At 50.2% G+C, this 18,365-nt stretch overlaps 1 protein-coding gene across 3 annotated transcripts in view; it reads right to left on the minus strand.

The window, feature by feature from the left end:
* LOC108513878 (sodium/potassium-transporting ATPase subunit alpha-3) overlaps positions 1-18,365 on the minus strand; it is a 122,320-nt gene that overhangs the window by 90,798 nt on the left and 13,157 nt on the right. For all 3 annotated transcript variants that reach the window (XM_017849805.1, XM_017849808.1, XM_017849806.1), the window contains exons 8-13: positions 16,707-16,760; positions 16,443-16,604; positions 13,686-13,838; positions 13,187-13,291; positions 12,965-13,072; positions 1,375-1,578 (exon numbers count right to left, since the gene is read on the minus strand). In XM_017849805.1, the coding sequence (XP_017705294.1) occupies positions 1,375-1,578; positions 12,965-13,072; positions 13,187-13,291; positions 13,686-13,838; positions 16,443-16,604; positions 16,707-16,760 (786 nt within the window). The remainder of the gene's footprint in view (positions 1-1,374; positions 1,579-12,964; positions 13,073-13,186; positions 13,292-13,685; positions 13,839-16,442; positions 16,605-16,706; positions 16,761-18,365) is intronic.

Here is an 18,365-nt window from a genome sequence, read left to right on the forward strand (position 1 = left end):
GATGTTCAGGGGGTTGGATGCTGTAAATTCTGGCATGAGAGAGAGGAGGCTGAGAATCTCTGATGAGCTCAGTAAAATCTAACGTCAAGGCCGCCCTGGCCATCTCTGGCCACAGTCACTTGCTCTGCACACCAGTTCTGGGCGTGTCCTAACCAGGGGCCTACTTATCTCCCAGGGCACAGTCCTGCCTCTGGGCAATTGTGCCCATAGTTTCTCCCACCTGGAATAAAAAGAGGAACTACATTTCAGTCCCCCAGTATCTGCCAAGCAATGTGTGAGGTACTTGTCCCCATGTCCCATAACCCTCACTATAGACCTGCAAGGTATTATTATCCCCATCTTAGGGAGGGGAAAACTGAGGTTCAGAGAAGAGAAATGACACTTAAGAATTCAAATCCAGGATTGTCTGATGCCCAAAGATCCTTTCCACTGCACCCTTGCCTGCCACCTCCCATGGCCCTGCCTTCCATCCCTCCTCAGCTGCAACCAAATCCTGCCCATGCTCAGGCCCTGCTGGTTTCTCCAGTGCACCCCACTCCCTCGTATCACCCCATCTTTGTAGATGCTATTTCCTCTGCTCCAAATACGCTCCCCTTCTTCCACACCCCCTTCACTTTGCTGAATCCTTCATGCCCTTTGGGAATCACTTTGGGTATCGTCTCTTCTGGGAAGCCCCCCAGGATGCCTGACTGGGTCAGGAACCTTCTCTGGGCCCCTCCTCTGAGCTCCCCCATCAAAGCCCAGATGGCTCTGTGCTGTGGTCATTTGCTGTCTTGCACCCCAAAGAGACTCTAAGCTCCTGGGGGCGGGGTCCAGATCCACTGTGCTAATAGTGGGATCCCATGTCCAGCAAGGAGCAAGGCACATAGTAGGTGCTCAATAAACACCCACTGAACGGGTGAATGTGTGAGTTCTACACGCAACCCTCCAGGTCCATAACGTGCCAGGCCCTCCCCGGCAGGTGCTGGGCATAGCACACAGGTAAGGTGCACTTCCTGCTCTCAGCCCTGCCTCCTGCAGGAAGCCTTTGACCACCTCAGACCTTTTCCTGCTTGCCACTCCATGTCTCTTTCATTCACTTAACAAATCTTTGCACACCGACTAATCCAAGGTGGCACAACAGGGGCATCCGGCAAAGCAGGACACAGGTGGTGATGCATGTACCACCTCTCCTCCTCTGTCCCATCCCATGGCACCCGCCAGGCACAGGCATACAGCGCAACATCAGTGAGGTGGTCTGAGGAGCCCTATTCATGGCTCCTTCTACTTCTGTCACCGGCCAGTCTGCTTCTAAGGTTCGACTGGCTGCCCAGCTGCCCGCCCTCCCTCACTCACCGGGTCCATGCCTCTTCCCCAGCCCCAGCCCAGCCATACCCGGTTGATGAGCTCGCCAACCATGCCTGTCCAGGAGCCGTTGGGCTCGGGTGCCCCGTACAGCCCATCCTCCACCAACCGCAGGCGGTAGCGGAAGCGCAGCAGCTCGGCCAGCTCCCGCAGCATGTCCACGCAGAAGCCCTCGAAGCGTTCATTCCCTGACAGGGCCTGGAAATTGGGCCGGCGCATGACGTACGGGTTCTCCTGGGTGGGCAGAAGAGAGCAGGGGTCAGAGACTGGGTGTCTAGGAGCTGGGCTGGGGATCCTGGAGCCCGGACCAGGCAGGTAGAGCAGGAATCTGCTTGCTGAGCAGGGATGATTTATTCATAGTACACATTTCTCACTTACAAATGCTCAGAGTGGGGAATAGACCTGAAAGCCAGGGAAAAACACATGGGCACTGCCAGTCCCTAGCAGATTGCAGGGAGCCATTTTAATCTCCAGCAGCCAACCTGACGCTCATTGGTCCCAAGCTCAAATGCGTACGAGGGAGGAGGTAACTTTAGAGTGAGTCAGACTAGATAGAGCTTGTGCCAAAGTGGATCAGGGGCTTTCAGATTTCTTATTACAACTCACAGTGAAAGATACATTTTACCTTGCAACCCAAGTCACCCACACATGAACACACATAACTAGACTTAATTCCACAGAACAGTCCTTGCCCTAGTAACTATGGGCAATACACTGATATTTTCTGTTCTGCTATACTTCATCTTTCCGCATGTCCGGTAATGACTCACCAAACCAACTTCATGAGCCACCAATGGGTCCAAGAGGGTATCCTTCACCAGGGTTTAGCTCCAGCCCAGTGCCCCATGAGGGAGGCAGGCTGAAGATGACAGATGGTGCAATTTTTTTTTTTTTTTTGAGATGGAGTCTCGCTCTGTCGCCCAAACTGGAGTGCAGTGGCCGGATCTCAGCTCACTGCAAGCTCTGCCTTTCGGGTTTACGCCATTCTCCTGCCTCAGCCTCCCGAGTAGCTGGGACTACAGGCGCCCGCTACCTCGGCCCAGCTAGTTTTTTTTTTTTTTTTGTAAATTTTTTTTAGTAGAGACGGGGGTATTCACCCGGGTAGCCAGGATGGTCTTGATCTCCCCTGACCTTGTGATCCTCCCCCGTCTGGCCTCCCAAAGTGCTGGGATTACAGGCTTGAGCCACCCCGTGCCCGCCCCAATTTTTTTTTTTTTTTTTTTTTTTTTTGAAGGCACTCTGTCACCCAGGCAGGAGTGCAGTGGCACAATCTCAGTTCACTGCAACCTCCACCTGCTGGGTTTAAGTGGCTCTTCTGCCTCACCCTCCCAAGTAGCTTGGATTACAAGTACCTGCCACCACGCCCGGCTAATTTTTTTTTTTTTTTCATATTTTTAGTAGAGACGGGGTTTCACCATGTTGGTCAGGCTGGTCTTGAACTCCTGACCTCAAGTGATCCACTCGCCTCGTCCTCCCAAAGTGCTGGGATTACAGGTGTGAGCCACCGCACCTGACCCAGCTGGTGCAATTTTAAGAGAATTTGGAAACCTAAGATTGTTTTGTAAAATCTCCTGATTATAAATGTTAGCAGCTCTCATGCCTGAAATCCCAGTGCTTTGGGAGACTGAGGTAGGAGGATTGCTTCAGCACAAGTTTGAGGCTGCAGTGAGCTATGACTGTACCACTGCACTCTAGCCTGGACAACTGAGCAAGGCTCTGTCTCTAAAATAAAATAAAATAAAATAAAATAAAATAAAATAAAATAAATGTTAGCAACTGATATGGTTAGGCTTTGTATCCCCACCCAAATCTCACCTTGAATTATAATCCCCATAATCCCTACGTGTCAAGGAAGAGACCAGCTGGAGGTAACTGAACCATGAGGGCGGTTTCCCCCATGCTCTTCTCATGATAGTAAGTGAGTTCTCACGAGATCTGATGGTTTTATAAGGGGTTCTTCCCCCTTCACTTAGCACATCTCTCTCCTGCTGCCTTGTGAAGAAGGTGCCTTGCTTCCCCTTCGCCTTCCACCATGATTGTAAATTTCGCGAGGCCTTCCCAGCCATGCTGAACCTGTGAGTCAACTAAACCTCTTCCCTTCATAAATTACCTAGTCTCTGGCAGTTCTTTACAGCAGTATGAAAACGAACTGCCGGGCGCGGTGGCTCATGCCTGTAATCCCAGCACTTTGGGAGGCCGAGGCGGGCGGATCACAAGGTCAGGAGATTGAGACCACGGTGAAACCCCATGTCTACTAAAATACAAAAAATTAGCCGGGCGCGGCGGCGGGCGCCTGTAGTCCCAGCTACTCAGGAGGCTGAGGCAGGAGAATGGCGTGAACCCGGAAGGCGGAGCTTGCAGTGAGCCGAGATCGCGCCACTGCACTCCAGCCTGGGCGACAGAGCGAGACTCCGTCTCAAAAAAAAAAAAAGAAAAAAAAAAAAAAGAAAAGAAAACGAACTAATACAGCAACCAATTCAAATTCTAATACCAATTATTATTAAATGTTCTGCAGGCCAAAACAAACACAGTTTCTAGTTTGCACTCTCTGACTTACAGTCAGTTTGCCACGTTGATGCTTATTTCTGAGGGGTTTGAGCAAACTTTACTGACCCCATTGTGCCAGAGAAACACAAAAGCAGAAAGGATGGTCTAAGTGCTAGGAAGACAAGGCATGTAAAGATGGTAACAAGTGGGAAACTTATCTGGACACTTATTGTCTAAATGGCTGTTTGTACAATGTCACTTTGGACTAATGAACAAAAGGACTTAGGACTTAGGGAAGACCCAGGAAAGAGCTTCGGTTAAAATATCCACAATGAGCCAGGTGTAGTACCTCAAGTCTGTAATTCTAACACTTTGGGAGGCCAAGGCAGGTGGATGGCTTGAGCCCAGGAGTTCAAGACCAGCCTAGGCAATGTGGCAAAACCCCGTCTCTATAAAAAATACAAAAAGCTGGGCGTGCCGGTGTGCACCTGTAGTCTCAGCTACTCGGGAGGCTAAGGTAGAGTCCCAGAGGCTCAGGTTGCGGTGAGCCAAGATTGTGCCACTGCCGGCCAGCCTGGGTAATGGAGTGAGACTCTCTAAAAAAAATAAATAAAATAAAATATCCACAATGGTTATTGTGTATTGAGAACCTGTGCTGTGCATTCTCTCAATGACATCATTTTAATTCCTCATGGCGACCTTACATTGAAATGGGCATGAGTAGATTCCTTTCACACGTGGACACAGAGGCTCAAAGTGGTCAAGTGACCTCTGTCACCTCTCATTCATTCAACACACAATTACTGAGCTCCATGGTAGGTGTGGCCACAATATTGTGCTGCTTCTTCCATCAGCAGATGGGGTCCATTTCTCCCTGGGTCCAGACTCCTTGGTCTGAGCTGGCCTTATGACTTGTTTTGGCCAATTGGATGTGGCAGAAGTGATGCTGTGTGAATTCCAGAGCCTCAGCCTTCAGAGCAGCCCCCATTTAAGGAAGCCCAGGCTGGCCTGCTGGAGGGTGAGTGAACCAAGGCGTGCCAGCCAACAGCCAGCATCCACAGCCATTCTTCACTTACCAGTCCAGTCTGGACAGCAGCTGAATGCTGCCACAGTGTGCCCAAGCGAGACCAGCCAAAGAACCACTGAGTTGACCCATGGAATCATGCAAAATAATCAACTGCTATTCTTTCAGTTTCTGGGTTCTGGGTGGTTTGTCATACAGTGATAGAATCTCCTACTATGTGGCCAGGTCATAGGCTCTGGACTTCAGGACCCCACAGAGCCCTACAGCTACAAGATGATGGGATGGAGGGCAGTCAGTGATTCTCTATCAAGCTGCCTTTCCAGAAACAAAACTGTGGAACTGGGAACAAGAATGTGAGATAATACTAACAATAGCGGCAGCAGCCAGCATTTCTTGTGGGCTTGCTGTGTGACAGCAATTCTGTCAGCGTGGGAGGGCAGTATTATTACCTCTCTTTTAGAGATGAGGATGCTGAGGTCCAGAGAAGTGAAGTAGTAAGTGTCTGAGAAGGACAAGTTGGTCTGATTCCAAAGCTCCCCTCTTAAACCCTGTGCTAGACTGAGCTCGAGTGGACAGAATCAGACAGTGGATATGGGAGAAGCCAGACAGAGGTGAGGGACCCAGGCTGGGTATCAAAGCTGGAGAATCAGAAATCGAGAATCCTAGAGACAAGGGCCTGGCTCCCATACAGCCCCCTTGACATACAGAGGATAGAACCAAGGCTCAGAGAGGTAAAGAATCTAGCCCAAGGCCACCCAGCTGAAGCAGGGCAGTGGGAAGGGAGACGGGGCAGAGCTGGGCTTCACAACCCAGTCACTGTGCACTCTGAACCCTGTTCCTTCACTATGCCAAGTTGATCTCTAAATTCAAGACTGAAGAACTTGGGTTCAGGGTCTCAGGACTGGGGTCTGAGCTTAGAGAGACAAAAAGAGACTGGGGTCTGTGAATAGAATTCAAAATTAGATAACCATAATCTAGGACTCAACTTAGAGCCACAGACTATTAGAACAGAAGGGTCCTCAAGGAGCCTCAAATCCAGGGTCTTCAGACTTCAAAAAGAATTGTATGCAGAAGCCCAACACTGCAGCCAGACAATGAGATACTGCTAAGTCCAGTTCTAAGAATTTACCCTACAAATGGCTGTGCATCAAAAACGCAGGTCCAAGAAAGTCAGCGTAGCATTGCTTGTAGTGAGAACAAAGACTGAAACAACCTAATCTGGGCCAAGTCAAAAAGATTATCGATGTCATAAAAGAATCCCAGGCAACCACTAAAATAGCAAGGTCTACAAGATATATTAGGAGGAAAAAAACAAGCTACAGAACAACGTGTACAATATGCTACTCTTTGTTAAAGAAAGAGCAAGTATGTGCTTGTATACGCATAGACATTTCTGGAAGGATGGTGGCCTCTGAAAAAAGAAAATGAAAGACCCAGGGAAGGAAGGAAACTGATTTTTCACTCCTCACCTGCCTTGTACTCTTTGAATTCTATTTTATATAGGTTTCTATTAACTTCTGTCCCTTCCCCAATTTTATTTATTTATTTTTGAGACAAGGTCTCGCTCTGTCACCCAGGCTGGAGTGTAGTGGTGCGATCTCGGCTCACTAGAACTTCCGCCTCCTGGGCTCAAGTGATTCTCCCACCTCAGCCTCCAGAGTAACTGGGACCACAGGCACGTGCCACTAAGCCCGGCTAATTTTTGTATTTTTTGTAGACACAGGGTTTCATCATGTTGCCCAGGCTGGTCTCGAAATCCTGAGCTCAAGTGATCTGCCCACCCCAACCTCCCAAAGTGCTGAGATTACAGGCGTGAGCCACCATGCTCAGCCCTCACGCTCAGTGTAACAATTTTTTTAAATTGAAGTACGAGATTTAAGTGTGTATGAAAATGCCTGGTTGCTGGGCTTGGTGGTTCATGCCTATAGTCCCAGCATTTTGAGAGGCCAAGGAGGGAGGGTCACTTGAGCCCAGGAGTTCAAGACCAGCCTGGGCAACATAGGAAGACCCCGTCTCAATAAAAATAACTTACAAAAAATAAAAAGAAATGCAAAGAGTCAAGAAGAACCAAAGTAATCCTAAAGAAGAAAAGCAAAACTGGGGGTTTACCCTGTCAAATATTAACACTTAATTTAAAGCTATGGTATTTAAGACATTGCAGTACTAGAACAAAGATAGACAAATAGACAGTAGAATGGAGTGTTTGGAAACCCACATATAAATGGATATTGATTTGTGACAAAGGTAAAACTGTCCTGAAGGGGGAAGAATGATTGTTATAATAAATGGTGCTGCTGAATTAAATACCCGTATGGAAAAAAAATGTATTCTGGCCTAGGCACGGTGGCTCATGCCTGTAATCCCAGCACTTTGGGAGGCTGAGGCAGGTGGATCACTTGAGGTCAGGAGTTCAAGACCAGCCTGGCCAATATGGTGAAACCCCTATCTCTATTAAAAATACAAAAATCAGTCAGGCATGATGGTGGGTGCCTATAATCCCAGCTACTCAGGAGGCTGAGACAGGAGAATCACTTGAACCCAGGAGACGGAGGTTGCAGTGAACCAAGATCGCACGCTACTACACTCCAGCCTGGGCAACAGAGTGAGACTCTGTCTCAAAAAAATAAGTAAATAAAAGAAAACAAAAAAGAAAGAAAGAAAAAAGAACAAAATGTATTTTGACTCCCCTACCCTACATAAAAATCAATTTCAGGAGGATGGCAGACCCAAATGTAAAAGGCAAAATTATTAAGTTTTTAGAACACAAATAGTAGAATATCTTCATGATATAGGGGTATCCACGGAATTCTTAAATTCTAAAAGCATTAACCATAAAGGAAAAAAGCTGATGAAGTGAACTTTAGTAAAATTAAAAATCAAATCCTTTTATCCAAAATATACTACTGAGAATGAAAAGGTAAGCCACAAAGGGGGAGAGGACATTTGCAATACATACATCAGACAAATGACTTGTACCCAAGAATGTATAAATAACTCACAAATCAATAAAAGGTCATATATCCCAATTTTTTTAAAATAGAAAAGACATGAATAGGAACCTCGCAAATGAGGGTTTCCAAATAGCCAATAAAGGGCCAGGTGTGGTGGCTCATGCCTGTAATTCCAGCACTTTAGGAGGCCAAGGTGGGTGGATCCCTTGAACCCAGGAGTCCAAGACCAGGCTTGGCAACATGGTAAAACCCTGTCAATTAAAAAAAATGTTGTTTTTAATTAGCTGGGTGTGGTGGTGCACGACTGTGGTCCCAGCTACTCAGGAGGCTGAGATGGGAGAAGCGCTTGAGCCTGGAGGTTGAAGCTGCAGTGAGCTACGATTGGGCCACTGCACTCCAGCCTGGGTAACAGAGCAAGACCCTCTCTCAAAAAACAAAAACAAAGAAAAATCAAATAGCCAATAAACACAAAAAGGTGTTCTACCTCCCTGATCATCAGGGAAACGCAAATGAAAACCACCATATATGGTTGGTACCTGTATACACTCACCACTGACAAAACGAGGAGCAAGTGGAATTCTCATTCATTCGCTGCTGCTGGGAATGAAAGTGAAAGTGGTTCAACCACTTTGGAAAACACTTTTATAATAACTGCTAAAGCTGAGACAAACACCCTGCAACTCAGCAACTAGAACACACCCAACAGAAACACCAATACATGTTCACCAAAAGACATGGAAGAGAACCTTCCTAGCAGTACTATACCTAACAGCAAAAAGCCAGAAACAAACATCCATCTAGAGTTGATGAATCAGGAAACTGCAGTACATTCGACATACAACAATGAGACTACACCACTTGCAATGCCACAGATGAATCTCATAATGTTGCCAGAAGAAGCCAGTCTCAAGAGAGAACACAGTACGATGCCATTTATATGAGGTTCAAGGGTGGGCAAAGCTGATCTGTGGTGACAGAAGCTGAGATGGGGGTTAGCCTTGGAGGGTTAATGATTGGAAGGGCATGGGGAGGCTTTGGGTTGGGGACAGCTGGTTGATTACACAAGTGTGTTCAGTTTTTGAAACTTCAGTGAGAAGTAACACAATTTGTGCACATTTCTGTATGTGTGTTACACTTCAATGAAAATCTCTGGAAAGTAAAAACAAAAAATTAAAGTAGGGTAGGTTCCAGAACATTCCTTACAAGCTGATTGCTTGGACGCTTTCATGAACCTGGGATCCAAATCCTTGTCCAGGATTTCCTGGAGTGTAGTTTAAACAACAATGATCTAGTCCAACCTCCTCACTCTGCTATGAATATTTTATTTATGTATTTATTAATTATTATTATTTTTAGACAGGGTCTCACTCTGTCACCCTGGCAGTGGTATGATCTGGGCTCACTGCAGCCTCAACCTCCCAGGTTCAAGCAATCCTCCTGCCTCAGCCTCCCAAGTAGCTGGGACTAAAGGCACACACCACCACGCCCAGCTAATTTTTGTATTTTTAGTAGAGATGGGGTTTCGCCATGTTGCCCAGGCTAGTATCGAACTCATGGGCCCAAGTGATACCCCTGCCTTGGTCTCCCATAGTGCTGGGGTTACAGGTGTGAACCACCATGCCCAGACTGCTAGGAATACTTTAATCCCCTCACTTTAAAGGAGGAAACCGAGGCTAGAGAGAAGAGACCTCCTAGGGTCACACAGTGTGTGGATGGCAGTGCCAGGCCCAGGACACAGCCCTGAGGGCTCAGAAAGAAGTAGAAATAATAGAGGCAACATGGCCGGGCGCAGTGGCTCATGCCTGTAATCCCAGAATTTTGGGAGGCCTAGGCAGGCAGATCACAAGGTCAGGAGATCGAGACCATCCTGGCTAACACGGTGAAACCCCGTCTGTACTAAAAATACAAAAAAATTAGCTGGGCATGGTGGCAGGCGCCTGTAGTCCCAGCTACTTGGGAGGCTGAGGCAGGAGGATGGCGTTAACCGGGAGGCAGAGCTTGCAGTGAGCCAAGATCGTGCCACTGCACTCCAACCTCGGTGACAGAGTGAGACTCCATCTCAAAAAAATAAAAATAAAAAATAATAGAGGCAACGTGGTGCAAAAGACAGGCATGTGGGCTCTGCTGCCTTCTAGCTGGGCAACCTCGGGCATGTCATTTAACCCTCCCATGCCTGAGGCCAGGCGCGGTGGCTCACACCTCTAATCCCCCAGCTCTCAGGGAGGCAGAGGCGGGAGGATAGCTTGAGCCCAGGAGTTCGAGACCTGCCTGGGTAATATAGCGAGACCCCGTTCTCCACAAAAAAAAAAAAAAAAAAAAAAAAGACAAAAAAATAAATAAATAAATAAGCGCAACCCTCCCATGCCTGAGTTTCTTTATCTGAAAATCAGTGCTTCTGTGAAGATTGAGTCACATGAGCACAGGGCTTGGCACAATGCTCAAAGCCATGAATCACAAGCCCGGGAGAGGGAGGGAGGGAGGGAGGTTCTCTCACGCGTACCTTAGGCACTGCAAGGGCCTTCTTAGTTCATGTGATCCTCCCACTGCCCCTCAAGGTGAGATGCAGACCCGTTTTACAGATAAAACAAAGGAGACTGGAGAGTTAAGGGACTTGAACTGATAAGAGCAGAGGAATGGGACTGAGGTCCCTCTGTCCGCAGCAGAGAAACTACTCTTAACTGCCACACTAGTCACCAAAGGGCAGGGTGAGGTGTCTCAGCTCAATGAAGGGAATCCTCAGGACCACCTGGGGGCCCTGAGAAATTCTCCAAGACTGGGGCAAGACCAGGGGCTGGGGAGGGCAGGCCCCTGCACTGTCTCAACTCCATGGGACTTCTGCACTCCAGCTTTCCGGTGGGGCCTCTCTCCATCTCGGTGCCAGCTCATCCTGTCTCAGCACGAGATCCCTGAGCCTGCCCCAGGGGCAGCGCTAGCCTGCACTCCATCACCAGAGCCCCTCGCTCCCACACCTGGATCACCTCTAATCCCTAGCAGCATCCCTCATGGGCCAACAAGGAGCTTTCCTAACTCCAGATCTGGCCCCGCCCCTTCCTGCTCAACACTCTCTCTCCAAGGTAAAGCACAGACAACTAGGTCCTTCAGAGCCCCTTCCCCACCTGCTGCCCCACAGCCCCTAGGTTGCCTCTGTCCCATCACTCACCACAACCCTCTGTACTTGCTAGGTGTCTGTCACAGCTCTAGGCCCTGGGAATAGAGCAGTGAATGAAACAAGTTCTAACTCACATCTTGCCCTAGGCACATAGTTTGAGTCACATCTGAATCTCCAAGTGCCTGACACAGGTCTTGCCAAGAAACCCATGTCAGGAAATACCAGCGAATGAACGGGGCTTGTCTGACTGTGTACACAGAGGCTGTTGCCTCCCTGTTCAAACTGACAAACACCTCCTAAAACCCTGGCTCCTGCCCCTCCTGCTGCTCCTGCTGCCTGGGATATTTTCCGCACATCCAACTCCTGTGCAACCCCATCTAAGGTCACCTCTGCCACGAAGCCTTCTTCCAGCCTCCTAAAGCTGACTCAATCCCTCCTTTCTTTGGGAGGCCCTCATTGTGGGAATGACTGTGCCACCCGAGAGCACCTGACTCATTTCTGTGCTTCTAGAATGTAAGGGCCAGCACCATACAGCTTTGGTAAATATTTACGGATCAAATGAATAAGTGAATCAACCCATCAAGAGATGGGTGAACATCAGGAAGGGAAGAAAAATACAAGCTCCCAGGCCTTGAGGAGAAGCGGGGAGGAGAGTGAAGAAGACACTCGAAGCTCCCAGGGTCATGACTCAGCTCTCCTGACCTCCCCTCCCTGACCTCTGCACCCTGTTCCCCACCAAGGCCCCCAACTTTTCTGCCTCCAGGAGGCTTCAGGAATTGACCGCATACCGCAGCACAGAGGGTCTGACTGCTCCTAGCCAAGCCTCCAGGGTCCCCTGGGGAGGCTGTTAGGAGGTGTCTGGTTTCCCATCTGCAGGCCATCTGTCCCTCCACAACAGGATCACTGGCCTTGCTCCAGAGGGACTCGAGGTCCATTTTATATCAGGAGTTCCCTAGGGACCAAGGGAACTGCTCTGCGACTCACTGCTTTAGGGGGCCCTCTAACAACCAGCAAAACCCTCCTGTAACCCTCTCTGAATGTCAGCATCCACAGCTAATAGCTGACACAGCTCAGAGTTACTAAGCAGCTCCCTCAGTAACAACAAATGCTGACAGGCTGCAGACTTGGCCGCTCTGAAGAGCGTGGCTGCCTGGCGTATCCAGCCTCCAGGCCAGCTGCTTGGGGAAGCCTCCTGTTGGCCAGGCCTGTGTATCACCCCCTCCCTGACCTCCTAAGGCCAGGGAGGAAGCCCACTGTGCCTGGTACAGCAGAGAGGGCACTAGCTCCGAGCTAGACACTCAGCTCTGCCGGGAACTCACTGTGTGACCTGCTTCCTTATCTTCAAAAGGGGGAAATAAGACGAAGCTCACAAGGGTAGCCATGAGGTCTAAAGAATGACGCTTGGAAAGGGCCTAGCACAGTGCCTGGCACAGAAGGGTGCTCAATAAATACTTCTGCCTCTGATTTGGTGAAATGCAGGAGTGGCACTCTCAGGGCTACAGGACAATGCCCGTGGCTGGTGCTTGGGTACTGAGAGGTCTGGAGCTTCAGAACACAGTGGTCAAGACTCGGGCTCTGAAGGATTAGACATAGCTTTCAGTCCTGATTGTACTGGGTACTTGCTGTGTGACTCTGGGCAAGTTGCCTCCCCTCTCTAAGCCTCAGTTTCCACAACTTCAAGATGGACACTGAGTTGGCATTGTTGATACATGTTGTTGGCAAGGGTGGCAAAACAACTGTTCTGGCAATCATGATTCACCAGGATTGACCAGGGCCAGATACTGTGCAAAGAGCTCAGTTAAAGCTGGCCCTGAGGGCAGTCTGCTCCCTCCCTGCTCGGGCAGCGTTTTGGATGGTAGTGCCTTATTCACAACCTGGAGTTGCTGGGTGCAGGAATCCCGGCGTTCACTGGCCTGTGCGCTGTGCCAGCCAATGCATCCCTCCATCTCACGGTGGGAGCTAGGACTGGGCTCAGGGCAGCATCAGGGAAGGCCCAGCGTTCAGGCCCCTTCACTTACCACTCCCAGGCCCCCGTCTAGGGCCACTCACCAGGATGGTTGTGACCACCAGCGTCTTGTTGGCCAATGTCTGTGACAGGTTGATGTCCAGGGTGGTGGCATTCATGGCCAGGGTGCGGTTAGAGTACCACACCCCAATCTAGGGGGCAGAGAGGGTGCTGTCAGCTCAGGCCCTGCCCAAGGTCATGGCAGCCTCTGGGCCTGCCCCCACCCTCACCCCAGCACAGCTCTGGCGTCGCCTGGGTCTGCTCACCTCACGGTGGCCCTGCCGGGACTTTTCTAGGATGCGCAGGGTGTAGTTGGTTCTCTGCCCTTTGCTGTTGAACTCGACCCGCCCGGTCAGCCCATCATACTCTACCTGGCAGGGTGGGGAGGCGGGGCAGAGGGAGGATGCAGGGGCCCAGAGATGGGCAGGGAAGGCCCAGCGTGATGAGACATCCATAGAGAAAGGCACAGATAGACCAGGGTGGAGGGGACAAGAGAGAGAAGAAAGAGGAAGATCACAGTCAAAACAGCAAGATAACATGCAAGGAAGCGAGGGGAGATGGGACAAAAGGCATGAAGCAGGCAAGACTCGGAAAGAGAGAGAGAGAGCAACCCAAACAGGCAGCAGCAGCCAGGAGTGGGCAGGGGAGGCAGTGGGTATGGTGGGAGAAGCGGGGAGGGCAGAGGGCCACAGGGTGGACACAGTGAGTGCTCCCACCTGAGGTGGCCGTGCCCTGCCTCCTCCACCCACCCCTGCTCAGGCTCACCATGCGCAGGTAGTTCATGAGGCTGGTCCCATGGGGCCAAATGTTGGCCGACGTACAGGCCAGCGGCTTCACACCGATCTCCTGGCTGCGGTTCAGCTCTCGGACAGCGCTCACCACCACGTGCACGGCATCAAACATCAGCGCAGCTGACAGCTGTGGTGGGACAGAGGCGGGGGTGGGATGGATAAGAGGCTGCTTAGCCAGGGTAACTCAAATAACTTCCCTCTCCCCAGGAATGGGAAACTGGGTGGGTCAGGAGTGAGGAAGTGGCTCCGGTGTCTTTTTTGGGAAGTGGAATTGACAGTGGGAAAGGTGTGAGTGCTTCCCATGTCTTGGTGGGAGTAGGTCTCCCAGACTGTGTGTGGCCATGTGTCTCTCAGAGGGTGCCTGGATCCATGTGTCTCTCAGAGGGTGCCTGGATAGCCAGCTGTGTCACCTGCATGGGCAGGTATGTCTGGCAATCTGGGTGATGCAGGCCAGGGAAGATGGCCACAGTCCCCGTCTGAGCGTGTCTGGGGGACGTTTACATGAGTGGGGCTGGATGACCATGCCCATTCATCTATACGCAGGGTAGGTGTGGTGTCAGAAAGGTAGGAGCGTTTAATGGTTGGTCCCAGGCCTGGGAGGCAGCTGGCTCAGAGCTAGAGGCCGCTAGAGGTGCCTGGCTTTCGCCTACTCTCTTCCTCATTCTTTTTCTCTTTTTTTTTTTTTTTTTTTTTTTCTTTTGGGTGGAGACGCGGAGTCCTTGCTCTGTCGCCCAGCGCTGGACTGCAGTGCGACCGGATCTCAGCTCACTGCAAGCTCCGCCCTCGCCGGGTTTTTTACGCATTCTGCTGCCTCAGCCTCCCGATCGTAGCTGGGACTACAGGCGCGCCGCACACCGCGGGGCCTCGGCCACATCGGCTACGTTTTGTGGTACTTGTTTTGTAGATGACAGGGTTCACCATGTTACCCCAGCGGATGGTCCGTCTGATCCTCCTGACCCTTCGTGATCCGCCCCGTCTCGGCCCTCCCCAAAGTGCGCTGGGATTACAGGCTTGAAGGACCACGCAGCCCCGGGCACACTATTTCTCATGTCTGTGACAGGCTAAGCTCTCATTCTCCCTGAACGTAGTTTCTTCTTCTCGTACAAATGAGCGCTCGGGGATAGCTAATCTCCTACCCTTCATGTGCTCGTTGTGGGATCTGGTGACATAACCCCTGAAAGCACTGAGAACAGCACTGGCACAGTGAGCATCCCATAACGCTCTGGCCACCAAGCTGTGAACCCACGGTGTCTGTGTGTGCTTGTTAGGTGTGGCCTAGCTGTGTTTAGTGTGAAGGTCTCGAGTATCTGTGTTATGTGTAGATGTGCACAGGCGGGTACACAAATGTGCTCTGGTGTGTGATGTCCCTGTGTGGACCCAACTGACTAGACAGCTTGGTCTCCATGTGCACTCTGCGCGTAGAAGTGTCTTGATGTCTTGGTATCTGAGTAAGATGTCAGTGAACAAATACCTATAAATATGCATCTTCTGTATGCTGGTATTTATTCAACATCTATTATCAGACAACGGTTATGAGTTATGCTGTTTTAAGTACTGGGGATACAATGGTGAACAAAACAAACAGAACCCCCTGCCCTCATGGAACTTACAGTCCTCAAATCCATTTTTCTATGTAAAACTAATATAGAGTAAGCCACATCGTGATGAAATAAGCAAATATAAGTGCTATGGAAAAAGACAAGGCAGGGAGGGGTGAAAAGTAGATACTTTACCTTTTCATTTTTTCTTTTGAGACAGAGTCTTGCTCTGTCGCCCAGGCTGGAGTGCAGTGGCACAATCTTGGCTCACTGCAACCTCTTCTACCTCCCAGGTTCAAGCAACTGTTGTGTCTCAGCCACCCAAGTAGCTGGGATTACAGGCACGTGCCACCACACCCAGCTAATGTTTGTGTTTTCAGTAGAGACAGGATTTCGCCATGTTGGCCAGGCTGATCTTGAACTCCTGACCTGAAGTGAGCCTCCTGCCTCAGCTTCCCAAAGTGCTGGGATTACAAGTGTAAGTCACCATGCCTGGCCAGTTTACCCTTTTTTTTTTTTTTTTTTTTTTTGGAGATAGAGTCTCACTCTCTCACCCAGGCTGGAGTGCAATGTCATGATCTCAGCACACTGCAACTTCCGCCTCCTGGGTTCAAGTGATTCTTCTGCCTCAGCCTCCCAAGTAGCTGGATTACAGGCACCCACCATCATGTCCGGCTAATTTTTGTACGTTTGTAGAGGTGGGGTTTCACCATGTTGGCCAGGCTGGTCTTGAACTCCTGACCTCAGGTGATCTGCCTGCCTTGGCCTCCCAAAGTGCTGGGATTACAGGCGTGAGGCACCACGCCGGGCCAAGTTTACCATTTTTTAAACAGGAGGAGGAAGGAAAAATCTTATACCTGAGGGGACACTGGAGCAACATCCTAGTGATGAGGAGCGAGACACTGTTTCTCTCAGAAAGTTCACAGGAAGCAGGGGGAAGAGGGTGTGGAGAGACCCTGAGGTGCACCTGTGCTTGGGGCATCAGAGACACCTCGAGGAGCTGGTGTGGCCAGAGTGGTGTGGGAGGTAGAGGGAGAGGAGGACATGGCCCCAGTGCATCACAAGGCCACACCACAAGGCCTCAGGGAGGGCGAGAGGGTTCTGAGTATGATCTGAGCGAGGTCTGAAAGGGGGTCCCAGAAGTATCTGTGCACAGAGTGTCTCTGGGTGTGACTGGGTATCTGTGTGCTCACCGCAGGGCCTGGGTAGGTGCTGGCTTCACAGTTCTCCCTCCAGGACATGTTGAGGCTGCGGACAAACTCTGGGTAGAAGGGGTGGGATGTGTTGAACATGGAGAAGCCCAGGATGTTGGAGGAGTCCTCCACAATACCGTCCAGATGCAGGATGGGGAAGTCCTGGGACCAGGAAGAGGTGGTGAGGCCTGGGGCCAAGACCTAAGTGGGACAGCTGTGGTGGGAGGGAAGTGGGGGCAGAGAGGGGCCAGAAGGCCTACGCACCATGGTGGTGAGGATGTACTTGTAAAACGCTGAGGTCATTCCCAGTTCTGAGGCCTGGAAAACACAGGGAGGCAAAGAGGCAGAGTGAGAGACAGAGACCCACAGGCAGAGATGGGGAGGACTCAAGAGAGGAAGAGAGATTTAGAGACAGACCTGGTGAGAAGACATCCCATGGGAAACACAGTAAAGTTAGAAACGCTCAGAGATAGACAGACAGGGAGGAGGAGACAAGTGGGGGCAGAGGGAGGCCTTAGTCCCTGGTGTCCTGCCATGCTGACTGCTGTCCCAGGTGGGATGGAGATTTTGCTAGAGGAGAGAATAGGGTCCCCAAATGCCCCCCCGTCTCTCATGAAGGCACTTACAAGATTTCCTTCTGGAGACAGGTAAGAAGAAGTCTCAGAAATAGGGCAGGAAGGGGAATTATTATTTTTATAAAGATAGGATCTTGCTCTGTCACTCAGGCTGGAGTACAGTGGTGGGATCATAGCTCACTGAAACTTTGACCTCTCAGGCTCAAGTGATCCTCCCACCTCAGCTCCTGAGTACCTGGAATCATAGGCATGCACCAGAATGCCCAGCTAATTAAAAAAAATTTTTTTTTTTTTTGTGGAGATGGGGTCTTGCTATGGTCCCAAGCTCCTGGCCTCAACCAATCCTCCTGCCTTGGCCTCCCATCATGCTGGGATTACAGATGTGAGCCACCAGGCCCAACGGAGAGGAGAGCATTAATTTTAAGCCCTACACTCTCCAAAAGCCAAGGTTGGGCTGCTAATGTGTAGGGCTCAGCCCAGGCATAAGGTCAGAAAATCGATTCCCTGCAATATTTAAGAGCGCTTTGCAATAATAGCAGCCAGTTTGAATGTCAAGATTTATTCTTGAGCCCCTTTTCTCATAGTCCTCAAGGAAAACAAAGCTGGAAAAATTCTTCCTGCCAGAAGCACCCAAGTCTGTCCCCCCAGGAGAATTATAAAATTAAAGGGCACCAGCTTGCATTTCCTGGGTGGCAGGAGTTGGGCTCTCATCACGTGGGTGTCAGGGAAGGGCAGGCTTGGAAAGGGAACAGACAACTGTTCACACGGCTGGCACAGGAGGGGACAGGATCCCAGCCCAGGCCTGCCTGGCTCCCAAACCTGAAACCTGTTCCTTAAGTCATCCTGTCTCAAGAACCCAGTGGATTCTGTTCACACTTCCTGTGGGCTACAGTCAGCAGTGATATATGGGTTTTTTGTTTTTGTTTTTGTTTTTGTTTTGAGACCAACTCTTGCTCTGTCACCCAGGCTAGAGTCCAGTGGTGCAATCTCAGCTCACTGCAACCTCCACCTCTCGTGTTCAAGCGATTCTCCTGCCTCAGCCTCCTGAGTAGCTAGAACTACAGGCACCTGCCACCATGTCCGGCTAATTTTTTTGTATTTTTAGTAGAGATAGGGTTTCACTGTGTTACCCAGGATGATCTCGATCTCCTGACCTCATGATCTGCCCGCCTCGGACTCCCAAAGTGCTGGGATTATAGGCATGAGCCACTGCACCTGGCTGACATATGGTTTTAATTTAAAAAAAAAAAAAAAGTAGAGAAAAATAAATAACACAAATTTGGTTACTGGCCGGGTGCGGTGGCTCACGCCTGTAATTCCAGCACTTTGGGAGGCCAAAGCAGGCAGA

The sequence above is a fragment of the Rhinopithecus bieti genome, unplaced genomic scaffold (genome assembly GCF_001698545.2).
Source record: "Rhinopithecus bieti isolate Rb0 unplaced genomic scaffold, ASM169854v2 scaffold_33065, whole genome shotgun sequence".
Taxonomy (NCBI): domain Eukaryota; kingdom Metazoa; phylum Chordata; class Mammalia; order Primates; family Cercopithecidae; genus Rhinopithecus; species Rhinopithecus bieti.